Raw genomic sequence first — 21,042 nt, 5'->3', positions numbered from 1 at the left:
TCTGATAATATTTGCTTTATATATTTAGGTGTTTCTATGTTGGGTGAATAAATATATATAGTTGTTAATTGTTTTTGTAGTTCTGTTCTTTTTCTCTTGCTCTATTGCCATGTGATTTGATGACTTTCTTTAGTGTAAAGCTTGGATTCCTTTCTCTTTATTTTTTGTGTATTTATTACAAATTTTTGGTTTATGGTTACTATGAGACTCATATATAACATCTTATGTATATATCAGTCCATATTAAGTTTATGGTTGCTTAAGTTCAAACACATTCTAAAAGAAAAACATTTTTACACCCCCCTCCACATTTTATGTATATGATGTCATATTGTATATCTCTATTCTGTGTAATCCTTAACTAATTTTTGTAGATATAATTTATATATATATTTATAATTTATTTCACTACTTTTGTGTTTTATACTTCATTTTAGCTTTATTTGCTTTTACCAGTGATTTTTTTTTCCTTTCATAATTTTCTTACTTCTAGTTATGGCTTTTTATTTTCCTTGTTAAGAAGCCCCTTTAACATTTCTTGTGTGTCTGGTTTAGTGGTGATAGAATCCTTTAATTTTGGTTTGTCTGGGAAATTCTATATCTCTTATTCAATTTTGAATGTTAACCTTGCAGGTAGAATATTCTTGGTTGTAGGTTTTTTCCTTCTGGCCTGGAAAGTTTCTGGTGAAAAATCAGCTTATAGCCTTATGAGATTTCCCTTTTACACAACTGTTTTCTTTTCTCTTGCTGCTTTTAATATTTTCATCTTATCTTTAATTTTTTTATATTGTAATTATTATGTATCTTGAGGTAGACCTCCTCTGATACATCTTGTTTGGGGCTCTCTGTGACTCCTGGAGCTGTTTCCTCCCACAGGTTGGGGAAATTTTCAGTAATTATTTCTTCACATAAGTTTTCTGCCTCTTCTTTTCCTTCTGGCACTCCTGTAATATGAATGTTAGCACACTTGATGCACAGAGGACCCTTAACTTCTCCTCATTTTTTAAAAAATTATTTTTTCTTTTTGCTGTTCAGCATTGGGGCTTTTCACTATCCTGATTTCCAGATTGATCTGTTCTTCTGCATCCTCTAATGTGCTGTTGATTCCCTCAAGTATATTTTTCATTTCAGTTACTGTGTTTTCAAACTCTTATCGTCTGAGAGTTTCAAAACTCTTATTGGTTCTTTTTTACATTTTCTGTCTCTTCACTGAGGTTCTCATGGAGTTCATCCACTCTTCTTCCAAATCTAGTGAGCATCATTATAAACATTACTCACATTTCTTCATCAGGTAGTTTGTTTAGTTCTTTTTCTGATGTTTTGTCTTCTTCTTTTATTTGGAATGTATTCCTGTGTCTTTTAATTTTACCTGATTCTCTGTGTTTATTTCCACACATTAGGTAGATCAGCTATATCTCATAGTTTTGAAAGTAGTGGCCTTGTGTAGAAGGCATCCTGAGGGAGCCAGTAGTGCAATGCCCCCATTCACTAAGGGTACTCTAGGGGTATCCCCTCTGTGGGATACATATGTATTCCTGTTGTGACTAGGCTGAAACTACTATGGGCACACTGATGGGTGGAAATAGCCCATAGCCTGGCTGGCTGAGAGACCAAGCTATAGCTTCTGTGGGCTCACTGGTCAGTGGTATGAGCTCCCAACACAGCCCGCCGAGAGGCCCAGCCACAATTACTGCAGTCATACTGGCAGGTGAGGCTGCTCCCAGTATCCTTGGCACAGAAGTCACTTTGGAGGGGAACTGATATCAGCTGGGGTTGTCTTCTGGGTGTGGTGGGCTGCTTTGGGTGTATGAGCCGCTTTGTAGGGGTATCTGGTGGGGCAGGTCTGGTGGGGCATGCCGGGCAGTGCAAGCAGTAGATGGAGAGTGTCATCATTGGCTCCTACCAATATCCAGCAAGCTAGGCTGAAGAAGGGCAAGAAAAATGATGCCTGCCAGCATTTCCACTCCTGGAGAAAGCTTCTAAAGGTCCCTGCTCCTCCAACACAAATCCTAAAATTAGTCAAGAAACTTCCTTCCTATATGGTTCAGGCACTTTTCAAACTTCAGTCTCTGTACTGGGTCTCTGATTGAGTGATATTAGGAGCAGAGTCTTGGAGAGCCTGGGTGGTTCAGTCGGTTAAGCATCCAACTTTTACTCACGTCATGATCTCACAGTTTGTGAGTTTGAGCCCTGCATCAGGCTCTGTGCTGACAGCTCGGATCCTGGCGCCTGCTTTGGATTCTTTGTCTCCCTCTCTCTCTCTGCCCCTCCCCACTCACACTGTCTCTCTCTCTCTTTCTCTCTCTCAAAAATAAATAAACATAAAAAAAAAAAAAGAGCAGAGTCTCAGTTTCCTATAGCCCTCCTGGCTCTCCTGGAGTTGAGTCCTACTGATTTGCAAAGCAAGATGCTATGACAGCTTGTCTTTTTGGTATAGGTTCCATGACAGGGGATGCCTCAGGTGGGGCTTGATCTCCTCACTCCTCAGGAAGGATCTCCATGCCTTTGATGTCCTTCCAGCCTGTAGTTGCCATGCTAGGGTGTTGGTTCCCTAACACATCTCTGCCCCTCCTACCCTTCTCCAAAGGGCTTCTTCTTTATGTCTTTAGCTGTAGAAAATATGTTTTGCTAGTTCTCAGGGTGAGTTGTATTATATGTCATTGTGACCTCAGTGTGTCTGTGGGAGGAGATGAGCTTGGGGTCTTCCTACTCTGCCATCTTTCCCTTCTCTTAATATTGGGCTTTATTATCTCACATTTCAACTTTAAAGCAAAGTAGTGTCTTATTCATTTTTATATCCTCAATGCTAAATATAGACACATAATAAATGTTTAATAAACATTTTTTCATTGAAAGGAAGTTAGCAAGGAAGAAGGAAGGCAGATATACAGTATGAATCTCCTTAGCCTTTTTCCCATCTATAACAAATGGCTTATTAGATCACTAGACTCAAAGGCCCACTTTTTCTGTTCTTACTCTCCAAGCAATCTCTAAACAAATGGTGTTTCCTATTTCTGAGATGTTTATAGTAATGTTTCTAAAAGTCTTCCAATCAAGATCATTAATGAGTGGGACATATTTTCTAAAGATTTCTAAAGACACTAGTGTAATCACTGACATGAGTGTGACCTTTCATGTTGGCCTAGTTTTTGTTCACTATAAATTTTTCTCTTCCACTAGAGTTGATAATCAGATTTTACAAGGCACATGGCAATCTTTTTCTTAAACTATATAATTTTTTTTTCAGGATTGGAGATACAAAATCAGAAATTAAGATTCTAAGCATTGGCGGAGGTGCAGGTATGAATAACACATTTTTAAAATTTGTATTTCACCCCAAACATCATGCTTTTTGATGGCATACTGTTCATTCTTTAAGAAAACTATTTTTCTTTGCTCCTGGAAGAGATTAGCTTACTAAAACTAGTAAGAGCAGGATCACTTCAACTAAGATTAAGGCCCCCATCGTTTTATAACACTTAGGACTTAAGTCTCCATTAGTATCCAGAATATGGATAAGATATGGCTTTTTAATTCTTTTTTATAAGTGGAAAACTACATAGGATGGCTTTGAGGATAACTTTTGTGCAAAATGATCTAACTGTTCACAGTAAAGGGGAATTTCATTAGACATTCCTTAAGCTTGTGCTACTTAAGTGAGGTCCATGGACCGCTTGCAGCTTTGCAAACTTACTGGACCAGGAGGAGGTAAGAATGCACTGGAATGAAAATCAGTGCACAGCTCCCTTCATTGAGAAAGTATCACTATGGGGGAAAGTATGTTTAATGACATAGTTAACTTATACTGTTGTGACCCAATTCTGAGTTGCACTGGCTAAAACTATTTCCTTCCTCTGATTCAGTTCCAAAACTGCCCTCCAAACATTCAGCACACTCCCAAACCCACTTTTATAAGCACCTCATGGTCTCTCTACTCTTTGACCTGCGCTTTCATCCTAGGAGAAAATGGGAAATCCGGAAAAGCAGATTGATGTGGGTGTGGTATGAAACGTTGTGCCCTTGGCTGATACATAACTTCTGTATAATCATCAGTAAAATGGAAACAATGAATTATATCTTATAAGGTTGTAGTGAGAATTATATAGATAACATTTATATCATGGTTAGCACATTGTTACTACACCTGTAAGGTACAGGCTGGTCCTTCAAAAATAAAACAAAAAATTTCACGTGCAGACTTTGCCTCATATCAAACTCCTGAGTAGCATTTGTTTTATTTTTAACTTGCTAGTCATCTGGAGATCTGATTTAATATATCAATATATAAAATAGAGTTACATATATTATTCACATATTTATATCTTTATTTTCTTTTGACTGAGCAATGGCTTAGTATTGGTTACTTCTTGGTAACAAGTCAACAGTACACTACAACTTTTTATATAGTGCCAAGTGTTAACCTCTTTAGTTTCTTAAGTACTCTAGTGACACATGAATGAGTTAAATTGTGAACCATGTTTACACAAAGATAACCAGGAGCCCTCTAATGGAATAGAATTACTAGTTTTATGTAATCATTTGTTTATTTTTTTCATAAAATATACTGTGTGTGATATAATGTAATGAGGGCTAACTCTTAAAATAATTTTTCTTTATTATCATCTTTCACCAAGAAAATAAAAACCAACAAGGACAAATAATGAAAGATATTATCATGAATGATATTATAGAGATTGTTTAAGCTAAAGTACCCTCTCGTTGCCTACTGATATTCTAAGTCCTAAGGATTACAAAAGGGAATTCGTTTCACCAAGACAGTCCTTTCCAGTGAGTTTTGCATATTAGTTTCAGGCATCCAACAGTCACTGAGACTATCGTTTGATAGTGTCACTTGTGCTTGGACAAGAAGTGAAGCCCCACAAGGAAAAGTAATTAAAAACAATCTCTATCATGGCCAAGTTAATTGACCTTTTAATATAAAGTTAATTGAATTTCTAATGTAAATTTATCCAGATGCTTATAAGCTATCTAGAGAAAGGAACATTTGGCCCGCACAGTGATTCCTTACATAAAGGTGCACATAGGAGCTAATATAGAGAACTTACCAAAACAAAGGTAGCAACACTTGGAGTTTTTCTGACTGAGCGCTAACACTGTATTAGTAACAGGCTCTGCCTTGGATAGAATATGGGTGCCTTTTAAGGTTATTCTTCCTAAGAAGCTGATCAGAAATAGAAGAAGAACTCCAAGGGAAATTCAAATTATAGATAACTTAGTTTTCTCTGCTCCAGTAAATAAGCTACATGAAATTAAAATTGATTTATTTAAAATTCCTAGGTCTACATGTTCCTGGCATGAAAGAAGCAGTGTGTTGTAGGGAAAGGACCCAGTTAAGTTAGTTTGAGTGCTCACATAGAACAGGGAGATGCTTATCTGATAACCTGTCATTGCCTAACTGCAAGCACTGTGCAAAAGAACAATGTATCACTTTACAATGAGATACCTCCTGTCTTTGCCTTAGAGAAATGGTCTCCCCATGTGTTCCGCAATCTATAGCATGCCTGAGAGTTTTGCATTGTCCTGTGGCTTCAATATCCTTTCAAGTCAGTCACTGAATTCCAATCCATGGCAAACAAGATCATTGGCCCTATCTAGTACTTGTGCTCCACAATGTATCTTTTTTTTTTTTTTTTAGTTTGTTTATTTTGAGAGAGAAAGAGAGAGAGAGAGAGAGAGAGAGTGAGTAGGGGAGGGGCAGGGAGAGAGAGAGAATCCCAGGCAGGCTCCACAGTATCAGCACTGTTAGTGCAGAGCCCTATGTGGGGCTCGAGCTCGTGAATCATGAGATCATGGCCTGAGCTGAAGCCAGATGCTTAACTGACTGAGCCACCTAGGGGCCCCTCCCATAACGTATCTTACAAGGTTCTACTTCGTTTTTAGCTTAGGGACCTCTCTGGTTTCAGTGTTTAAATTTTCTCTTCCTGGTTGTCCAGATACCTGCAGATCATTTTCTGTATATCTTTGGTGCAAATATTTCCTCTGCATTCATAATGGTGCTACCACTTCTTCCCATCACAACAGAAAAACAAATCAAAAACAAACAAACTAAAAACCTCTCTAAATGAAATTGATGCTTTTATATCACTTAAGGCTCATGTTCTTTGACAGCCTATCTTTATTTTCAGAAACATAGGGGCAGGAGCAGGGGGTACATATACACCCTTTCTGTCTTCTGCCTCTCTTCTGTAGAGGCTGGTGATTGTGTAGAGAGAGATTCCATAGTTTAAGAGAATGTAACATTTTTGAAAAACGTGTTTGGTTATTCATTTCGGAAGCTGAGAAATTATTAGGGCTCTGAGCACTTCAAAAGAGAGGAAATTCATGGCAAACTTTTTAATGCCATTTTTAATCTTCCACATCAATTAAATACAATTGACAAATCGCACTGCTAGCCATAGATTATATATTTAATATTAGGAAAATGTATGAAATACGTATGTGAACCCAAAAATAAAGAGAGAAAATCTGGAGAAAAACATCATGAAAGGTAATACAGACCACGTAGCTTTTACAGAGCCCAAATGGGAAGTATAAAGTTGTGTTGTGTACATTGCATGAGTTTGTGCTTTAATGAAACACAGGGTATCTGGAATTGCTTTATTCAAGGTCTTGAAGTACTCACACTATGTTCACTTCAGCAGTTGTTTTTAGATATTGAGAACAACTGCACTGTATTCTAAATCTCGTAGAATATGCTTTTTGGTTCATCCTCAATATTGATAGTTCTTGAAATTAACCACCCAATGGAGCTTCATTATTATTTGTTTTTTAATGAATATTGTGTCTTTATGTTACATAGTACATGGAGAAAAAGAAACCCATATTCTTTTTTGGTAAAGGAGAATGCTAGTTATTTATAGTGCATGCATTTATTCCTGGAAAAATGTTCCAAAAGGCAGTAATGGGCAATGTATTCTCCTTGCCCTGGGCTCTGCTTAAAGGAGAATCTGTGTTCAGTTCCTATGTTCAAACACCAGAAAGTTTTATAAGCATTAGACAAAATGATAACTCAAATAATCTAATTTTACCTAGCTTTCTACTTCTATTTTTATTAACCTTTTGTGTACTAACTCAATTGCCATAACATGTATAATAGTATATATGTTAATAGATAATTTTCAATCAAGGTAAAACTCACATATGAAATACAGGTAGTATGAATGCTCCCATAACATTTTTTTGGTAATAATTTTGATGACATATATTGAGAGCAGTTAGGTAGTTTTATTGTTCTGCCACATACAGACATTGGCATTCCTACAGAGGTTAAAAAAGAGAAAGTTTGGAGACCATCAACATCTAATTTTAAAGATGTTGAAACCTGAGAAGCACCAAGGCAGAACAAAATCCAAGTCTCTTGACTTTAGTCCAGTTCAACAAATTATATTAAACAGATATAAAAGTTAATTATTGACTTGAAAAAGGAGATATTAGGTATTTAGTAATAACCAGCTATTTGAAAGTTTAATCTTTTCAGATTATTGATTTTGCCTCTGTTCATAAATGACATGTTAAGGTGACACAGAAGTTTAATTTTTTAAGCTAGTTGGATAGAAGTGAAACAAATATAATTAGGGCAGGAACTAAACAATCCAGTGCGTCAGGTTAGAAGCCAGGAGGTGGCAAGAAGCAAAGATTAATGTTTTCCGGTGATTCAGAGTAAGCCAACAGTCTGTATTAGCAAATTAGGAATAACTGGGGAAATGCAGAGAATCAGGGATTTTTTTTTCTTGGCCCAGAGAATAATTTTTTTTAATGTGCATATTCCCATCTTCATATATTTCCTGTTGATCAAACTACAGAATATTTGCTGCTAAAGGGCCAATGATTGTAAGAGAGAAAGATTTCTTGAATCAATATGAGAATTTAGTAATGATCAAACTTGTCCAGAAATGAAAGCACACATCTTGAGAGATAAGGTATTATCTGTGACTCTAGGCAGCAGCCTAGGCCAGAAAGTTACTTTTCAAACATGCTGTGGAAAGGACTTAAGCACTGATTTCTTGGATGGTGGGGCCATTAAAGGTGCTTTTGGTCCAGAAAATCTATGGTTTCATGAGTAACCTTCTAGAAAAAGGTAGGCATTTCTCCAGAGTGGGATGGCTAACACTGTGTTTGGCTATATTAAGGAGGTGGAATTTAACTGTGACTTGTAGATACCTAGATAATTTTTAATCTGTATTCTTATTGCTTATAACTTGAAATGAGTAAGTACCATTTTACTAATATGCAGCATGCTAGCAGTTAACTCGATAGAAGGATAGAGACTCTACTGATTGACTAGAGAATTTAGAACTGTCTACTTTGTGTAATCATAGTTTGGGGCTTCAGATATAAAGGCATTTTTTAAAGGCATCTATATCATTCAAAAAGTAAACTTCTCCATATATAATTTAAACAATATAATTAACCCCATTGTATTGTATTTAAAACTTTCAGTGAACATAGAAGTATTGTTAACAACAGATACATTACCAATTTGAGAGAAGCAAACTAATGCTACAACATTGGAACCATTGGCATTAAAGCCAGAGTAAACAAGAGTGTTTTGACTAATTCAATAAGGCTTGAAACAGGAAAACAGGATAATGAGCAGAGTGAAGACAAAACTACCATTATTTGCAGATTAAATGACTGTATACTCAGAAAAGCAAATAAACTCAGTTGGACAGCCTTAGAATTAAGAATTCAGTAATGGCTTGATACAGGTAAAATAGATAAAAAGAAGTATGACAGATCCACATTCTTTTTTGTTAACACATGAATGTTTTCATTCACAGTTTGGAGTATCTACAATGTACTTGGAAGTCCTTAGCATGTGCTTATCTGTAATTTCCCTGAAGAAAAAATTTGTATCTTGCCAGTCCTTTTATGACACTTTAGGACAATCTCTTAATTAGTGAATAGGCTTCCACTTGACATTTACTATTGAATAAAACTTTGTGATTTAATATACATCCTCATGCAACCCTGGTGCAGGGGGTCTGTTATCATCTTCATTTTATAGATAGTAAGCCTAAAAATATAGAGAGACTGCGGTCAATGCACAGGGTCTTCTGTAGCTTTGTCTCTATTAGCAATAACAGACTGATAGAAATGATGAAAAAATGTTGGATTAGTTAGCTAATAATTATATTTAATACAAAAATAAGCAACCTATTTGGAGAAAAGTTCAAATTTTTTACTGAGAACAGTTTGAGAAGATTTAAAGAGCCAATATGTAATACCAACGAGATGATAGGGATATGGAAGCTTTCATGTACAAAAGGTAAAAACATGAAATGAAATGAAATTTTCCTGAAAGCAATGTGACATTATGTATCAAGAAGAGCTCTGACGTTCATCTAAAACACACAGGCCTGGTCATGCTGGTGGTGAAAATATTGACATACTTAATAAATAGCCACTCCCCTGCTGTCCTAACACACCCTAGCTGCTGCTTCAGCCCCTCCTCATGGACTCCTGGACATCCCTGCATCCATTCTGTACCCCTGCCCCCTTACCCCCCCATCTCCAAGTGCTCCAGCAATTAGATTGGTCTTATCCAATGAGAGGGCCTCTAAGAATGTGCGACAGGTCATCAGTCTGCATCCTTTCTCAGCATCTGGCACCTTTGTCCTTAAGGTTTTTTTGTTTTGTATTTTTATTTTTAATACCACCAAAGATAAAGGGTCTCATTCTAACCAGTAATTCTGGTCCTTGGAATTAAACTGAAAAAATTAAGATTTTTTTCACAAAAGTCATGGTTTATTGTCAGGTTCTTCATAATAGTGAAAAATTTAAAACTAACTATATAGTAACTATATGTAAAAATGTATTTACATATATAAATTTTTATATATTTCCACAAATAAATGTATACATTTATATAAATTTATATTGTATTTATATTATAATATCAAAGATAATAATTAAATCAATCATTCCACATACCCATGTTAGAGGATATAGTGTTGCTGCCACAAATAATTACTCATTTAAACAAATTTTTGATATATTAGTGGTTTAACCCTCAAATAAGAAAATCAAAATAACTCATATGCATAATAATCTCACCTGGGTAGAATAAAGAAAATTGTTTGTTTAAAAGTGAAAAAAAAAAAAAAAAGGAAGAACTTACAAGGAAATAAACCAAAATGTTAACTTTGGTTTTCTCTGGTAGTGAGACATTTATTTTATTTTCTATTTTATACCTTTGTCTATTTCTCAAGTTTTCTACAGTAGTTATTTATAGCTAGGTGCAGGAAAAAATAAACCTAGTTAAAACTATAATCTTATAGTTGACGAGACATGATGGTAAAGAGTAGACTGACTTCTGATAGCAACTTTAGCTATGTGGCTCATGTCCAAAGCACTGCTCCCACACATATGTTTTCAGGACAGTTTTCCTTTGGCCATTTTTTACCCACTGGCAATAGCATTATACCTGTATAAATATCTGAAGAACTATCTCATCTGTGTTGTAGGTTAGCAGAGATTTTCTTCAGAGTACACAGATTCTATCATGCCTACTCGAAGTACAGGTTAGCCATGATGATGAGGTAAGGATGGACAAAAAAGAAGGTGGCTGTCCACTGTCTCTTCCTTAAGATTCTTGATAATACTGATTATTTCTTGCTTTTTATTCCATGAGGACAGCAGGTCCTCAGTCTCTACTCATAAAGGGTATAAATCACTGATAATTTTCCTCAACATTTGTGTTCTAACAATCATTAATGTTGCAGGCTCTTATGAGAGCTTATGAAAGTTATTTGAGAGAGAGAAGAATGAGAAAGCATGCATGCGTGCCAATATCAGTGAAATCACACCATCTACCTGATTATCTTGGACTGTCTTTGCCAGTCCAACTACTTTCACCTTATAAATCCTGTCTTTGGGCTTGAGGAAGGTAGGAGAGAGTTGGCACTTCATTAAGGGTAACTCAGTATAACTTTTAAACATGATAACATTCTATAGATAGAACTTGCTACTTTCTATGTATGTGCTAAAGTAGCAGTCAAATATCTATATGTTTAAAATTTAAAAATTAAAAGGCAAAATTCAGTCTTTTATGTGAGCTGTCTATTAAATATCTCTACACTTCAATGTTCAACACCCTTTGGGAAATTTTCTCTAAGTTTGTATTTCATACAACATTTTGGTAGCATGGCTTTTCTTAGGCTTCCTGCAATTGCAAAGCATCCAGGCAGTTTTGTTCCTGGGCTAACAGCCAGAAGACACATGAAAGCAATGGCAATGCCCTTTTGACTCAGAATTTATGTTTATAATCCCCTTCCTGAGACCCTATGGCTATTTTAATATTCTACTCTCATATTTCCATACTGACAGAATTGTCTCAGTGGTGAATACTCAATACTTACCCAGGAAAGAAAGAAAGAGAGATTGAGAGAGAAGGGGAGAGAGATGAGGTGATCTTGTCAACAATCTTCTATCTTTCCCATTGCTGCTCAAAATCAGATTGTTCTTGCTCTGGTTGCAAACCCATAGCTGAAATTATTTTTCATCACTAAGCACAGAGTTATCTGGGCAATTTTTCTCCCTACAAGCAATTTTATTTGTGCTCGGTATTCTGGTAGAGAGAAAAGGAAGATAATAATCTTAATACAACATATAATAGAATAAAAATTTTCCTACTGATAATCTAAAGAATTCACATGTATTTCGATATGAGAAATGAAGCAATAATAGACGGAAATCAAATGGCAAGAGATATCTCCACAGTTATTAATACTCCATTTTCTTGATCTGCAGATTTTCTCATTTGGGGAAGACCCAGGGTTCTCAAGCTGGGATTTGTGTTTCATTTGATGTAGGCTAAGATAGAAGAACAAAGCAGACAATATGAATATGTGATGTGCACTCTTCCAAGTTGTCATTTTATTATGGGGTTGCCCATTTAGAAGACAAATCTTCACTCCCTCATTCCCAGCCTCCTTCAACTTTCTCTTAAGTGTCACTTTTTCCATGAAGCCTACTTGACCATGCAGTTGAAAATCACAAACTCCCCACTATGGCTTCCCCTCCTTCCTATTTGCCTTGGTTTTCGCCATGGGGCTTATCACTATCCACAACAGTTGAATGTTTTCATCTGCATTATTCATTACTATATATCCATTGATTAGAACCTGGCAGTTAGTAGATGCTCAAAAATATTTGTTGAATTAATGTATAATAGTTTCAATTTATTGAACAATTACTATATAATTATGAACTGAAGTAAATCACCTCCATATAGTGCCTTCAACCTTTACAGTGACCCAGTAGCATGAACCACATTATCCCTAATTTACAGATATGTACTTTAAAGGGCAGAGATATTAATAAGTTTGTATAAAGTAATTCTGGTAAATACTAAATTTGAGCCCAGTTTTGTCTGTCCATAACTTCTAACTTTTCTTTTCATTTTTTTCCATTTTTAATCAGCTGACCTTGGGTTTAGAGCAAAAATACAACATTCCTCTGCTATCTCAATATATCATGGAAGTTTAGGGTGAGAAAAGATGTCTAGAAGATGAGATTCCCTCCTTTCCTTGTTTTTGAGCTTTTTATAAGTTCCACTGTCATAGGTTTCAAATATATATCCCTCTAAATATAGGCATGATGAATTTAAAATATGACTCATGTGAAATCAAGATATTTGACTGTAAAATTAAGTAAAGCATTTAACATAGCCCAAAAGGAACCATGAGAAGTTATTTTATATTTATGGCTGATTTGAGGGACAGGGTGGTACAAAGGAAAGAGATTTGCAAGGAGGAGGATTTTAAGAAATGACTTTTCATTTAACTTTGTAAATCAAAATCAGCATGTTTTGTTTGACAAAAAATAACACAGGAAGAAGAGAGAGAGAAGAGGGCAGAAAATTTATGTGAAGATATAATAGCTGAAAACTTCTGTAACCTGGGGAAGGATATTCAGATCTAAAAGCACAGAGAACTCCCATCAAAATCAAGAAAGACAGATCCAATACCAAGATATATTGTAATTAAACTGGCAAAATATAGTGATAAGCAAAAAGTTTTTTAAAAGTAGAAAGACAAAAGAAGACAATAACATGCAAGGGAAAACCCATATAGCTAGCAGGAGATTTTGGAGCAGAAAGTTTCTTAGCCAGAAGGGAGTGGCATGATATATTCACAGTGCTGAATGGGAAAAATCTGCAGCCAAGAATACTCTATCCAGCAAGGCTATCATTCTGAATGCAGGAGAGATAAAGAGTCTCCCAAACAAACAAAAACTAAAGGAGTTCATGACCACTAAACCACATTGCAAGAAATATAAAAAGACTCTTTGAATAGAAAGAGGATACCAAAAGTAACCATATAGAGCTAGGAAACACAAAAGCAGTAATAATCAATATTTCTATAAAAAAGTCAGTCAATGAAGTCACAAAATAAAAGGATGTAAAATATGGCAACATATACCTCAAACATGGGGAGGAGAAAAGTAAAGAATGGGTTCAAACTTAAATGGTTATTAACTTAATATACACTGCTATATGCAGAAAAGGTTATATACAAACCTAATGGTAACCATATGTTAAAAACCACTAATAAATATCTAAAGAATAAAGAGAAAGAAATCCAAATATATCACTAAAGAAAATCATCAAATCATGAAGGAGAGAAAGACAAAAGTTCAGAGAAACTATACAGAAACAATCATAAAGCAAATAATAAAATGACAATACATATCTATCAGTAATTATTTTGAATGTAAATGGACTAAATGCTCCAGTAAAAATACTTAGGGTGACAAAATGTATAAAATTCCAAGACCCATTGATATCCTGCCTATAAGAAACTAGTTTCAGACCTAAAGACACATGCAGACTGAAAGTGAGGGGAGGGAGAAACATGGATGTCAAAAGAAAGCTAGAGTAGCAATACTTATATTGGACAAAACAGCCTTTTTAAAAATGTTTATTTATTTTTGAGAGAGACACAGAGTGCAAGTAGGGGAGGGGCAGAGAGAGAGGGAGACACAGAATCCGAGGCAAGATCTAGGTTCTGAGCTGTCAGCACAGAGCCTGACGTGGGGCTCGAACGCATAAACTGCTCATGACCTGAGCCAAAGTCACATGCTTAACCAACTGAGCCACCCAGCCACCCCAAAACAGACTTTAAAACAAAGACTCTAACAAGAGATGAAGGACACTATATAATAATAAAGGGGAAAATCTAAGAAGATATAACAAATTGTAAATATTTATGCACCCAACATAGTAGAACCCACAAATATAACTGTTTTATATAACAGTTAATAACAAATATAAAGGGACTAATTGATAATAATACAAGAATAGTGGGGGACTTTAACACCCCACTGACATCAATGCACAGATCATCTAAACAGAAAATCGACAAGGAAACAATGACTTTTAATGACATACTGGAACAAATGGATTTAACGGAGATATTCAGAACATTCCATCGTAGAACAGCAGAATACACATTCTTTTCAAGGGCACATGAAACATTCTCCAGAATAAATCACATAAAAGGCCAAAAAACAAGCCTCAAAAATTCAAGAAGATCGAAATCACATTCTGCATCTTTTCTGATTAACACACTATAAAACTAGAAGTGAACCGAAAGAAAAAATCTGGAAAGACCACAAATACATGGAGGTTAAATAACATGCTACCAAACAATAAATGGATCAACCAGAAAATAAAAGAAGAAATAAAAATGTACAAGGAAACAAATGAAAATGAAAACATAACAGTTCAAAACCTTTGGGATGCAGCAAAAGCAGTTCTAAGAAGGAAGTTTATGGCCATACAAGCTGACCTCAAGAAGCAAGAAAAATCTCAAATAAATAACCTAACCTTACACCTAAAGGTGCAAGAAAAAGAACAACAGACAAAACCTAAGACCAGCAGAAGGAAGGAAATAATAAAGATTAGAGCAGAAATAAATTATATAGAAACTAAAACCACAACAGAATGTACCAATGAAACCAGGAGCTGTTTCTTTGAAAAACCTCAATAAAATTGATAACCCCCTAGCCAGACTTAGGAAGCAAAAAAGAGAATGACACATATATATAAAACCACAAGTAAGAGGAGAGAAATAACCAACACCCAGAAATACAATTATAAAAGAATATTATGAAAAACTATATGCCAACAAAATGGACAACCTAGAAGAAATGGATAAATTCCTAGAAACATATAAACTACTAATCCCCCCCCAAAAAAAGTGTTAGAAAATTTGTAATAACCAGCAAAGAAATTGAATCAGTAATGAAAAAACTACCAATAAACAAAAGTCCAGGCCCAGATGGCTTCACAGACAAATTATAGCAAACATTTAAAGAAGAGCTAATACCTAGTCTTATCAAGCTATTCCAAAACAATAAAAATAAAAAAAGCAAAGAAAACTTTCTAATTCATTCTATGAGACAAGCACTACCCTGACACCAAAACCAGACAAAGACACCACTAAAAAGGAGAACTACAGGCCAAATGTCACTGATGAACATAGATGCAGAAACCTCAACAAAATGCTGGCAAACAGAATCCAACAATACAATAAAAAAAAAATCAACACAATCAAGTGAAATTTATTCCCAGGATGCAAGGGTGGTTCAATATTCACAAATCAATCAGTGTGATGCATCAATCAAGAGAAATAATAAAAACCATAAAAACCATATGATCATTTCAATAGATACAGAAAAAGCATTTGGCAAACTACAACATCCATCAATGATAAAAATCCTCAACAAAGTAGGCTTAGAGGGAACAGACCTCAACATAATAAATGGCATATATGAAAAACCCACAGCTAATATCATGCTCAATGGGGAAAAACTGAGAGCTTTTCCCGCTAAGGTCAGGAATAAGACAAGGATGTCCACTTTCACCAGTTTTATTCAACATAGTACTGGAAGTCCTAGCCACAGCCACCAGACAACAAAGAAACCTTAAAGGCATCCAAATCAATAAGGGAGAAGTCAAACTTTCACTATTTGCAGATGACATGATACTTTGTACAGCAAACCCTAAAGATTTCACCAAAAATATAGCTAGAACTGATAAATGAATTCAGTAAATTCATAGATACAAAATCAATGTACAGAAATTGATTGCATTTCTATATGCTAATAATGAAGCAGCAGAAAGAGAAATTAAGAAAACAATACCACTTACAATTGCACCCAAAATAATAAGATATCTAGGAATAAACCTAACCAAAGAGGTGAAAAACCTTTACTCCAAAAAATATAAAACACTGATGAAAGAAATTGAAGACAACACAAAGAAATAGAAAGACATTCCATGCTGATGGATTGGAGGAACAATATTGTTAAAATGTCTATACTACCCAAAGCAATCTACACATTTAATGCAATCCCTATCAAAATACCAAAAGCATTTTTCAAACAATTAGAAAAAAAAAATTCTAAAATTTAGATGGAACCACAAAAGACCCCAAATAGCCAAAGCAATCTTGAGAAAGAAAAGCAAAGCTGGAGGCATCACAACTCTGGACCTCAAGTTATATGACAAAGTGTAGTGATCAAAACAGTACAGTACTGGCACACAGTGCCACAAAATAGACACATAAATCGATAGAACAGAATAGAGATCCCAGAAATAAACCTACACTTATACGGTCAATTAGTTGACAACAAAGGAGGCAAGAACATACAAGGGGAAAAGAGTGTCTTAGGTAAATGGTGCTGGGAAACCTGGACTACATGCAAAAGACGAACCCCTTATTACACCTACATAAAATTAAACTCAAATGGATTAAAGGTCTAAATGTGACACCTGAAATCCTAAAACTCCTAGAACAAAACATTGGCAATAATCTCTTTAACATTGGTCTTAGAAATATTTTTCTGGATCTGTATCCTCAGGCAAGGGAAACAAAAGTAAAAATAAACTATTGTGACTACACCAAAAGAAAATCTTTTGCATGGTGATGGAAACGAAAAATCAAAAAGGCAACCTACTGAATGGGAGAAGAGATTTCCAAATCCTATATCCGATGAGGGGCTAATATCCAAAATATATAAAGAACTTTTACAACTCAACACCAAAACAAACAAACAAACAATTCAATTAAAAATGAGCAGAGGATCTGAATAGACATTACTCCAAAGAAGACACATAGATGACTAACAAACACATGCAAATATATTCAACATCACTAGTCATCAAGTTAATGAAATTCAAGACCACAATGAGATATCACCTCACAGTAGTCAGAATAGAGAGAATCAAAAAGACCAGAGGTGGCTCAGTTGGTTAAGGTCTGACTTTGGCTCAGGTCATGGTCTCACAATTCGTGGTTTTGAGCACTGTGTCAGGCTCTGTGCTGACAGCTCAGAGCCTGGATCCTGCTTCAGATTCTGTGTCTCCCTCTCTCTTTGTCCCTCCCCTGCTTGCACTCTGTCTGCCTCTCTCTCTAAAATAAATAAACATTAAAAAAAAAAAAGACAAGAAATAACAAGTGTGGGCAAGGATGTGGAGAAAATGCACCTGGGTGGGAATGTAAATTGGTGCAGCCACTGTGGGGAACATTATGGAAGTTCCTCAAAAAATTAAAAATAGAAGTATACATACAATCCAATAATTCCACTTCTGAGGATTTACCCAAAGAAAACAAAAGCATTAACTTGGAAAGATATATGCACCCCTATGTTCATTGCAGCATTATTTACAATAGCCAAGATATGGAAGCAACCTAAGTGTCCATCAACTGATGAATGGATACAGAAGATGTGGCGCACACACACACACATATTACTCAGCCATAAAGAAGAATGAAATCTAGCCATTTTGCAACAACATGGATAGACCTAGAGGGTATTATGCCAAGTGAAGCGAGTCAGTCAGCAAAAGACAAATACTACATGATTTCACTTATAAATGAAATCTAAAAAACAAAACAAACAACCATCGGGTGCCTGGGTGGCTCAGTCGGTTAAGCGTCCAACTTCAGCACAGGTCATGATCTTGCAGTTCGTGAGTTCAAGCCCTGCATTGGGCTCTGTGCTGTCAGCTCAGAGCCTGGGGCCTGCTTCGGATTCTGTCTCCCTGTCTCTCTGCCCCTTCCCCGCTAGCGCTTGCTCTCTCCCTCTCTCTCTCTCTCTTTCCCCCATCTAAAAAATAAATAAACATTACCAAAAAAAAAAATTAAAAATAACAAAACAAACACAAATGAAGTAGAAACAGACTCATATATACAGAGAACAAATTGGTGGTTGCCAGAGGGGAGAGGGTTGGGGGTATGGACAAAATGGGTAAACGTGAGTGGGAGATACAGGCTTCCAATTCTGGAATGAATAAGTCACAAGAATAAAAGGTAAAAAGGGTAATAATGAAAAATAACCTATAATTCCATCACCCTGAAATAACCAATGATTGTAAATTGGTGTGTATGTTTCCAAACACTGTATATTGAAATGAAATACTCTGTAACATTTTGACATGTTTGGATTTTACCAAGTTTGCTAAAATTTCACATATTAACCAACTGAGAAAAATCAGTTACATCAGAATAACATGCACAGACTCCAAAGAAGGATGGTATGTTGAAATAGAGTTGTTTAATCATTATAATTTTTCCATTTGTCGCAGGAAACTGCAGATTTTCTTCCAAAACTTTAAGGGGAAACACATAATAAGGCTTTAGTTAACCCAAACAATTGTTGGCATTTATTTATCTAAAGATTAGGATATTAAAAATAGTCTACTGGGGCACCTAGGTAGCTCATTTGGTTGAGTGTCTGACTTTGGCTCAGGTCATGATCTCACGGTTTGTGGGTTCAAGTCCTGCATCAGGCTAATGTTGTCAGTGCAGAGCCTATTTCAGATGCTCTGTTCCCTGCTCTCTCTGCCTGTCCCCTACTTGCACTCTCTCTCTCTCGAAAATAAATAAACATTAAAAAAATAAGTAGCCTACTATTGTCAGAACTATAATCAAGCAATGCCTAATGAGAGATCATATGTAAAAGGAAACTGACTTTGAGATAGACATGCATGCCTTCTTCCCCTTAAATGCTGTGTTTTGGAACTCAAAGTTAAGATTCCCAGGAGGCTTTTCAATGCACAATACAAATGGGCTACTGGCTTCCACATTTCTTTTGTTTACCCCTGAATTTGCTGACAATTTCTGAATTATTTGATTGATTCGTTTCTAGTTTACTTTTGGCACATTAGTCTGGCTTGTGTGCTCTCTAAAAGCATTTATAGGGTGCTTAATGCCTGATACTGGAACACATTCATAGTGTTACAGCTCCTACTCAGGAGGACTCAGTTAAGAAAGAACAAATGGTCTCCTTCTCTCTCTCTCTCTCTCTCTCTGTTTTTGTTTGTTTGTTTGTTTGTTTGTTTGTTTGAATCTCTTTACTGCTGGCTCATGATACTATAGGGTCTGATAATCCCTCACATGCTTTTCAGTGATTGATGATCAAACCTGCTCAGTTGTTCAATCTAGCATTTTAGAGTCCTTGATACTTTTTAACAAACTCATTGGAATCAAGCCTTTGCTAGTGAATAAAATAAGTGAAGTAAAGCAATAATTTATATCAGGGCACACAAGGTTTTATCTTTGTTGCCAACTCTAGTCAAATGATGGGTAGTTTCTGTCTGAAGGATTTTGATGCTATCCCAGACTCTGTGGGAAAGACCACCAAGGTAATTGGTCATGTGTAGAAGAGTTCAAGACACATAGGAGTTAGATGATATAAGGAAGTGAAGGGAGAGGATTCCTGGCAGAGAAGCAAACATGGGCAAAAGACTAAAGGCATGGAAGAGCATGGTGTATATGGAGGGCAGAGAGAAGGGTAAAAATGCAAGAAATTCAAAGTTCCTAGAGCTAAATTTTCAAAATATGAAGCTGTGAGAGATGAGAATAAGGAATCAGGCAGGGTGGTCCATGCTCAGTTAAGGAGCTTGGACTTTATCCAGTTGATTAGTCCTTAGGTTTTAAGCAGGGAAATGATGGGTTTGCTTAGCATAGAGTTTTGAATAATTGTTGTAGTGGTGGCTTTGGAGGGACATAAAGTTCAGCAAAGATAGGGTGAATTTTTAGGGTATTTTTTGCAGTATTCCAAGACAGATAATTTTGGCCTGAACAAGGATTGCTAATAGAAGTAAAAAAAAAAAAAATAAAGAAACATTTGGCAGGAAAATTTACACATGGCTAGGGAAGGATGAAGCAAAGAGCAAAGCTTGAAGGACTCAATGGATAGTGAACAGCACTGGTGATTTGTTAAAAACATAAAGAATTGCTAAATGTTTAGGCTAGACTATAGGACATAATACTGTAGGTCATCTGTTACTCACTTTTTGTTGAAGATGTTCATATAAATCATTTTTTTAAATTTTTTTTTAACGTTTATTTATTTTTGAGACAGAGAGAGACAGAGCATGAACGGAGGAGGGTCAGAGAGAGAGGGAGACACAGAATCTGAAACAGGCTCCAGGCTCTGAGCAGTCAGCACAGAGCCCGACGCGGGGCTCGAACTCACATACCGCGAGATCGTGACCTGAGCTGAAGTCGGACGCTTAACCGACTGAGCCACCCAGGCGCCCCTATAAATCATTTTTTAAAATGCATGTCTCCTATTTCTGAGAGATACCAGAAAGCAAACTATGTAGGGTATGAGATCAAGGAATATTTTATATTTTGGGTGATCTCTACATCTATCTATATCTATCTATCTATCTTTTGCAATAAGAAAAAAAGAGTCCATTATAAATAATAAACATAGCACAGAAAATAAGTGTCCCCATATCACCATAAGCATGATGGTATTACTTACTGTCAAACTCAGGATGCTTTTATTAATGAGAGTTGTAGTGAGTGAGTAAAGAATTAAAATTATTATAAGTTTTAAAAATATTTATTGATATTTTTATTATAAAACTTCTTTATAAAATAGTTATGTATAAGATACTATAAGTACAATGAAATACTAAGAATACTATAACTATAAAATAGTTATTTAAAAAACTATTTACAAAAATAAAACTCTAACAATATTTGTTTAAAAATAATA

At 35.6% G+C, this 21,042-nt stretch overlaps 1 protein-coding gene across 1 annotated transcript in view; it reads left to right on the top strand.

The window, feature by feature from the left end:
• The window catches only part of HNMT (histamine N-methyltransferase), a 46,253-nt gene that overhangs the window by 10,382 nt on the left and 14,829 nt on the right, over positions 1-21,042 (top strand). The window contains exon 2 of the mRNA XM_060626063.2: positions 3,248-3,300. Within this exon, the coding sequence (XP_060482046.1) occupies positions 3,248-3,300 (53 nt within the window). The remainder of the gene's footprint in view (positions 1-3,247; positions 3,301-21,042) is intronic.

Source organism: Panthera onca, chromosome C1 (assembly GCF_046562875.1).
Source record: "Panthera onca isolate mPanOnc1 chromosome C1, mPanOnc1 haplotype 2, whole genome shotgun sequence".
Classification (NCBI taxonomy): domain Eukaryota; kingdom Metazoa; phylum Chordata; class Mammalia; order Carnivora; family Felidae; genus Panthera; species Panthera onca.
Note: the sequence above shows the minus strand (reverse complement) of the source record. Positions and strands in the feature narration are given on the sequence as shown.